The sequence below is a fragment of the Chrysochloris asiatica genome, unplaced genomic scaffold, assembly GCF_000296735.1.
Source record: "Chrysochloris asiatica unplaced genomic scaffold, ChrAsi1.0 scaffold00316, whole genome shotgun sequence".
In the NCBI taxonomy this organism is placed as follows: Eukaryota; Metazoa; Chordata; class Mammalia; order Afrosoricida; family Chrysochloridae; genus Chrysochloris; species Chrysochloris asiatica.
In genome coordinates this window covers 56,183-64,341 of record NW_006408834.1, presented here as the reverse complement: position 1 = coordinate 64,341, position 8,159 = coordinate 56,183, and the positions used below count along the sequence as shown (strand labels likewise).

The following is an 8,159-nucleotide window of genomic DNA, read 5'->3' as shown; positions in this document are numbered from 1 at the left end:
CCGCCGCCCCCGCCACCCGCCGGCGGGACCGGGCCAGGGGGAGCAGGAGAGCCTCCTGCTCTCGGGGCCAGCAGGATGTCATCGTCGTCCTCCTCCTCTAGATCCTCCAGCTCGTCCTCCCCGGCGTACGAGCGCCGCCTTCGCTGCCGCGGCGTGGGGACAGCCAGCCGGGGGCCGCCGTCGCCGCCTTCGTCCTCGTCGTCCTCCTCTTCCTCGTCGTCCTCGTCCTCACCTTCCCCCACCACGTCGATGTCTGTCTCCTCGGCAAGGCCGGAGGCATCGGACATCTCAGTGCTCAGGGTCATAGCTGTGGCGCGGTGGCGGCGGCGGCAGCGGGGCGGCGCATAGAGGCGCCGGGTTCCCGGCTCCCGCCGCGCCTCAGCCTTGGTCCCGGGCAGCAAGCCCGGCTCGGTGGCGCCACGCTGGGGGGCGTCTGCTGCCTGAGCTGCACTGGGGCCCCCCCAGCGCCGGCCGCGGTTCTTGCCTGCGACTTTGTTAACTCCTGAACTGCCCTGCGCTCAACGCACGCTCCCCACCCAGGCAGAGGACTTGACCGTTCCCTCTCCAAGCAGCCCTCGCCGGGTCAGCTGAGGAGTGGATGGTGGGATCCCGGGCTAAAGAATGGGCTCTTGGGGCTCTCGGGAAGATACGGGATGGGCGAAAGTCTAGGGACAGAGCTCGGCAAAGCCCGGGCTGAGTCCAGGAGAGGGCGGACCTTCCTGGGCTTATAGCAGAAGGGGACCTGTCACATGGTGCGCACGTCAGAGCGCGGCCGGGGAAAGTGAAGAAAGTCTAGGAAAGCAGCCCTGCTCTGGAGAGAAAGTTCACCCGTAGGAGGGGGAAGCAACTGAGGAGGGAAGAGAAAGGACCCCTTCATTGCAGGCCACAGGGACTGAGGCCTGAATCTCGGTGTTGCTCCACCGTGGTCTAGATGGAGGGCTGCTGCACGTGTTAGAACTCCCGGACCCTTACTCCTAAATTTGCCCTCCACCCTAACTTCACTGGCACTCGCCCGAGCTAAGGCTCTTGACCACTCAGGGGTCTGAGGAGCCGTACAATTGGGGGATAACGTCCCATGCTCAGAGGCGATTTCAGGGAATGACCCTGAGGTCTGTTGGGGTGTCCCAGTTCTTCCAGACTGGGGAGCAGCTCCTCCACCGAATCTGATTAGAAACCCTCCAATTTAAGCACAATAATAATTGTTTATTGACCCTTTAACCCGTCCCCTTTTGGTTCTTCTCCAAAGACGTTTGTTTTCCACCATCTGGTAATAAAAATGCTGTTAGGCTGGCATTTTGGTCACTTATCCGCATTTGAATGCCCCGGAGACTTGACAGTTAAACTAAGCCACTTTAATGAGAAGATCTAACAAATTTCATGAGAATAAAGAAGAAAGTAATAATTGAATGTGGAACAGAATTTTTTTTTAATTTAAGAAAACACACAGAAAATTCTATCTAGGAATGCCTCAAAAAAAGTTCTTTCCTGGAAAATAATTTTCGTAATGAGGATCTCAATGCAAGGAACATTCTAATCAATACTTCACCGTATTCTTAAACTATTTCAATTACTATAACACTTAGGCAGACTTAATAATAAAAACTATAATGATAAAAGCTTTAAGACCAGCTTTTTAAAATGTGTTTTTTTAAATTCACTAAATATTTCAAATAGCTGCTGGTGAAAAGATAAGTTTTTTATTTTTGTTTTTTTTAAGATTCACGTTCCATTCAATTTTCTTTTATAGACGACAAGGTAGGGGAAATCTAGTATGCTATTTTAAGTATCTCGAGTCCTGGTGGTGTGCTGTAGGATAAGCACTGGGCTACTAAGGTCAGCTGCTCCTCAGAAACCTTGAGTCAGAACTGACTTGAGGACACTTAACAACAACAATATAAAAAGAGAGCCCTGGTAGCAACTTGGTTTGGCTGGCTGCTAACAACAAAGCCCTAGGTTCAAACCCATCAGCTGCTCCTATAAAATCTTACAGGCACAGAAAACCTTTAGAGGATTGATATGAGCTGGAATCAACTGGATGGCACTGGAGTTTTTATTGTTTTTTTGGTATCTTTATTAAAATACTATATTTCAGCTAGTGAAAATCTGAGTAACTCATTGAATCCACACTCACAGAGCTATACTCTTTGGACATCTGCATTTCCGAAAATGCTTCTATTTTCAAATTGGGCCCTTGCCTCAAAATTTTAGCTTCCTGATTTCAGTGACCATTTGACAACTGAATATGAAAATGAAGTGATTTTCTATAGACACAGTCATCAGCTGCCCTTGGGTATATCATTTTATCGACCAAGTACTTTTCATGTTTTGAAACGTTTCATTACTCCCCTTATTAATCACAAAGTCTCAAAAATAAACTGTTCCCATCTGAGACTTTTTTTTTAAGCTGAGTTTTTGTTGCTGAAAATGCCTATCACAAGTTACATTTACAAATTACCCGTAAAGTCCAGAGTTGATCTTTTAAAGGTCTATATGAACGCTTTAATATTTAGAACACATTATTTTTCATTGGCTCTCCCTTGATATATGGCTGAGCCATTTAATTGTTGTAATGGACTCAGCACTAACCTGAGCCAACATTAATCAGCACTATTAATCAGGCATTACATTGCTTTGTTGATGTAGCCTGAGTCCTTACCAAGAAGTTCACCTTTTACATAGGAAAGTTTACGTTTTAAGTACTCACTCGGTATCTAAATAAACACCATGATTTTCGCTGGAATCAAGGTTGGTGTGTACCGAAGAATTTAAAGATGAAACGGAGAGGGGAAATTTGTATGCAAACCATTAAGTTGCTCTGGACAATCGGTTACAGCCTTCATTCCGTTAAGGGTTACTACCACCCTGAACTTGTCTGGCTAAGAAGGGCGCGGAGGTGAACTTTGCGTCTGTTGGTAACTTTGTACTCAGGTCCCTCCCCCAAAGGCTTAAAGGGCTCTTCCCTGGAAACGTTTGAAATATGTGACAAATTATCTCTGGCCACTCCGAGGAAAGCGTTGGGATATTTATTGAAGGTCAGAGCTGAAGATGAACCCCGAGGGACTGCAGCAGGGGTGGCGAGCGTTGAAGGCGATTTGGGGCAAGCTTTACTTAAGTTCCACATTTGAGCATCCCGCTGGCTTTGCTTGATTTAGTTAAACTGCACATATGTGTGCTGCCTTAGCTATGAGCCTGTGAGATTCCCAAGCGCGGAGACCCAGGTGTATTCCCACGTGCGTGCGTCCCCGTCCTGCTCTCAACCCCCCCCCCCCCACACACACACACACACACACTAGTCTGCCACCCTGTGACCTCCCTCCCAGACGCTTTCCCGTGCTCTTGGGAACCTCCGCCCCCACTCCCAGCGGATTGTTGTTGTTAAGTGCCTTGGAGTCGATTCCGACTCACAGTGACCCTGTACAGGGTTTCCGAGGCTGTAAATCTTTTCTGGAACAGAAAGCCTCATCTTTCTCCCGCGGAACAGCTGGTAGTTTCGAGTGGGTACAAGGGACAAAAACCTTTCTCAGAGGCAGGCCTGGGTGCTAGGCAGGGATTCACGCAGACGTGGGTGAGGTGCCGGGGCGGCGGGGAAGTGATGCCCCCTGGCGACTGCATGGTGTCATGCTGGTCCCGCCGGAACACTCCTCAGCTGGTGATTGGGAGTATGGCCGCTAGGATTTCTGTTTCTTGAGACCCCCAACTCTTTATCCGGGGCCACTGCGTGGACGTGGAAACACTTTCTCCTACTGCAGCTTGAGACTTTATTCCTCGGCAGTTCGGGTGTTCCAAAAGCGAGCCAAGCCCCTATGCGATGCGAGGTGGCCCTCCAGAGGCGATGCCTCTGCCCATGGCTCCTGGTCCCCTGCCGAGAGAGTGCCCCAGCCCCGGGCCAAAGCCGCCAGAAAGCTGAAAGGGGTGGGGACATGAGCTCCTGAGCTACTCCCATCACAGTCCCTTGCGCATCCCTGGCGGTTACCTTAGAACTAACACGAACAGATTTCAAACCCTGCACACACCTGGGAAGCATTCCTCCTTTGTAGAGTGTCACCACAATCCTCCCATGAGATACTTACTTACCTTGTGCTCCGCACTCTGGACTGTAAAGGGAGATGGAAAAATAAAACTGCTTGGTGGGAGGAGGCTTACGGTCTTGCGGGGATCTGGGGGAAACCGGTAGTTATTGTGCTGGGTGGTAATACTCCTGCTCCAGCATCAAGTCTTTTACCATTTGATACCCTTGTTGCTGTTGTTACGTGCCATGGAGTCAGTTCTGACACAGAGACCCTGTATAGGGCTTTGGGAGCGGCTGGTGAGGTTGAACCATCGACCTTGCAGTTCAAACCGACTTTGCAGTTTCGCGCATTAACCGGCACCGTTACATGGTTATTTGTATCCTTCCTACTTTATTATTTTTAAACTCAAGCTTCTGAGACACAAACAAAACACTCGGCCCTGCTCATTTGTTTTTATTTTTTAATATCCACATGTCTATACACACTGGTAACGTAGTGGCTGCGAACAGCAAGGTCAGCAGTTCAAAACTACCAGCTGTTCCGCAGGAGAAAGATGAGGCGTTCTGCTCCCGTAAAGATTTACAGCCTCGGAAACCCTGTACAGGGTCGCTATGAGTCTGTTCCAACTCCACGGCGGCACATAACTACCACCAGCATACATGCTGTGGTAGTGTAGTGGTTAAGAATCGGACTGCAAACCTCAAGGTCAGCAGTTTGAAACTACCGGCTGTTCCCTGGGAGAAAGCTAAGGCTTTCTGCTTCCTTAAAGATTTAGAGCCTCGGATACCCTGTACAGGGTGGCTGTGAGTCAGAACCAACTCCACGGCACATAACCACCATCCACCATACACGCTGTAGGGTCAGCACTAGATTGCGTATGAACATGAAGGTTGGCAGTTCAAATTCGCCAGCTCTCCTCGGGAACCAATTTGCAAGGTCGCTATAAGTCGAAACCGACTCAAGGGCATTCAACAACAGTCTATTCTAGGAGCCCTGGTAGCTTAGTGGATTATGAGCTGGGCTGTTAACCTGCAAGGTCAGTAGTTCGACTCTACCAGGCGCTGGTGAAAGATGAGGGTTTCTGTTCCCGGAAAGACTTACAGCCTCAGAAACCCTAAATAGGGTCACTGTTTAGGAACCAACTCCACGGCACACACCATCCACCACCACCACCAGTCTATTCTGGAGTCCTCGTATGGCTCTGTAGGATAAGCACTGGACTGCTAAGTACAAACTCAGCGGTTCAAATCTACCAGCCACTCCTCGGAAACCCTATATAAGCTCACTATGAGTGGAAACCGACTCAGCCCTTACTAACAACAACATTCTATTCAAAGAAACCCATTGCGCTAACAGAGCTCACATATTGGTGAAAGTAGCAATGTTCCTTCTGGGCATGAGAGGGATATATGTTGTACACAACTTTTTGGATTTGTAACCTTCAACTTGTTCACAATTTTAAGACTTTCACAATCAGATGCTGTAAATTATTTTATGTATAAAAGGAATTAAGACTGCATCTGTGTTAGTTCTGGACGAAATAGTGGGACCTCCCCACCTTGCAAATTTTACATCCTTTTAATGCCTTCTTACCTGTCCTAAAAGGAGCTCTGGTCAAATAGTGGTTATGAGTCAGGCTGCTAACCTCAAGTTCAGGAGTTCAAAACTACCAGCTGTTCTGTGGGAGAAAGATGAGGCGTTCTGCTCCCATAAAGATTTACAACCTTGGAAACTGTATGCAGGATTGCTACGAGTCAGAAACAACTCCATGGCACATAACCACCACCACCACCACCACCACCACCACCATGTGTCCTAAACTCCATCAGTCCAAGATGACCTGTAAAAATTATCCCAGGCTGTCCAGCATTCTCCTGTGGTAGAATGCTGCCTGCCTTGAGTAACCCTAGAGCTGGTTCACATGCTCCACGAAGCTAATTTCAAAGTCACAAGCACCAGTGAGCACCTCACTGTGACAGACAGCGGAGACCAGCATTGACGTTTGCTGCCTGCGCTCGTGGAAGCAGCTGTGTCTGAGCAGCGCTTCCTTCAGCTTGGGCCAGCCCAGCAACTTCTCCCACCGCAAGACTCCTTGGCTTCCCTACACCCAAACCTGCTTCTCCAGGGATACTTAGGTTGTTAAAAGCCATTGAGTCCTTTCCGATTCAAAGCCAACACTGCATAGGGTTTCTGAGGAGTGACAGGTGGGTTTGGACAAGCAACCTTGAGTTTAGCAGTCCCCTGCTGATCCTACACCTAGAGCACACCAGATTTTGCTGGTTGACAGTAAATGATACCTCTCCCAGGAGTTAGTACATTGTAATCCAGAACTCTCAATGATACAAGGCTTTGATCCTGTTTCAAATGGTGGGCCTTCAGGCATTATGGAGCCCAGGAAACTTTCCTCATGAAAAACATACTTGAGCAGCCTCCTGGGTCTTACTAGGCAGCCAGTGCTTGCATAAGAGCTCCTTAAACAAGCACTTGGTGGCATTAGCATGATTCAGAAATCCTGAAGAATTTAGAACGTCAGCAAAGGTCTAAATCTGTTGTAGAATAGACATGTATTTACACTGACTCAGGAATTTTCATTGCCACAGTTGAATTGGACTAGCCTCCAATCCCTAACACACACATTCATACACATATTTGTTTGGCTCTGATTTTTAGTGGTTTGCCATGGCCTACATGTACATTTTGAACCTCAATGTCAAAAGTTCAAAGTCTTATTCATCATAAATTTAATGCAAAAGAGATACATCCCCATTTCAGTAAGGATTTCTCCTTTTAGGGACTATCTTTAATTCAAGACCTTCATGAATACACATTTGTAGCAATGTAGATCTCCTATTATTTATTTATATTATACCAGAAGAACAACCCATCTGTGTTGGAAGACGTACAAGCAGAGTGCTCCTTAGGAGCCAAGATAGCCAAACTTCATCTCTCATACTTCAGACATATTATCAGGAGTGACCAGTGCCTGGGGAAGTACATCATGCTTTGTAAAGTGGAGAGACAGCAAAAAGAGGGAGTGGCACAAAGGCAGCAGCAATGGGCTCAAGTATAGGAGTAATTGCAAGGATGACGCAAGACCAGATGGTGTTTTGTTCTGTTGTGCGTAAGGTTGCTGGGGGTGAATCAACTCGACAGCACCTAACAACAACAATAATAAGTTAGCTTCCTAGAAATAGACTTAATGTTTTTAATCATAACATAAGAATTGAAAATTAATATTTCCTAGTCCCGGTGTGGTGTTGTAGGCTAAACACTGGACTGTTAATCTCAAAGTTAGTGAGTCAAACCCACCAGTGGCTCCTCGGAACCCTATACAGGGTCGCTATGAGTCGGAACAAACTCTACAGCACTTAGCAACAACAACAAGGACAGTTTAGAAATAGTGCATTAGACAGGGCTGTCTATGAAACGTAATCTCCTTAGCACATGTAGAAACCTTCCTGCTTATGAAGAACAAGGCTCCCTCAACTAATTCTAGAGGTGCAGCTGCATTATGGACACACTCAAAATGAAGAGAGATGCTTATAAGATCACAAGAAAGCCTTTTCATGAATTGTAAAAAATTCCATGAATTACATTTAAATGTGTGTAATAACCAAGCTTCTCTGTCTCATACACACACATACTTGCTTGTTTGATATTCAGGCTTACCTCAAGACAGAAATTCCATCATCTCTCAGCTGTAATAATAGGCACAATGCCACCTAGGTATTTGCCCTCCATGGGTCAGCTTGGCATCACTGACCTAACACCAAGCTGGGTCTTGTTGACTCAAGTACAAACACGGACACCTCTGCAGACAGTGTTCTCAGTATCTTCCCCTAGAAACATGTGTAAGGAGAATTTTTTTGTTTGTTTTATTGCTAGAAAGCTTTGCTGAGCTAGCCTTCCAGAGCAGAAAAAAATAAAAATGGGAAAGCATCTGAACCCAAAATTTACAGAAGACTTCATACCAATAATAATCACAATTAATCAAATAGATGTGAATGAGGCAAACAAATATCATTTTCCTCTAATAAATTAGAAAATAGTGTAAAGATAATAGGAGTGAGGAGGCCTAGTATGGTGATGTAGGATCAACACTATACTGCTAACCACAAGGTTGACAGTTCAAATCCACCAGCTGCTTCT

At 46.9% G+C, this 8,159-nt stretch overlaps 1 protein-coding gene across 1 annotated transcript in view; it reads right to left on the bottom strand.

Annotated features, from left to right (window-relative positions):
- Positions 1-305, bottom strand: part of LOC102829934 (forkhead box protein D1-like) — a 10,903-nt gene extending 10,598 nt beyond the window's left edge. Inside the window, exon 1 of the mRNA XM_006875272.1 lies at positions 5-305. Coding sequence (XP_006875334.1) covers positions 5-305 — 301 coding nt within the window. The remainder of the gene's footprint in view (positions 1-4) is intronic.
- Positions 306-8,159: the final 7,854 nt, after the last annotated feature.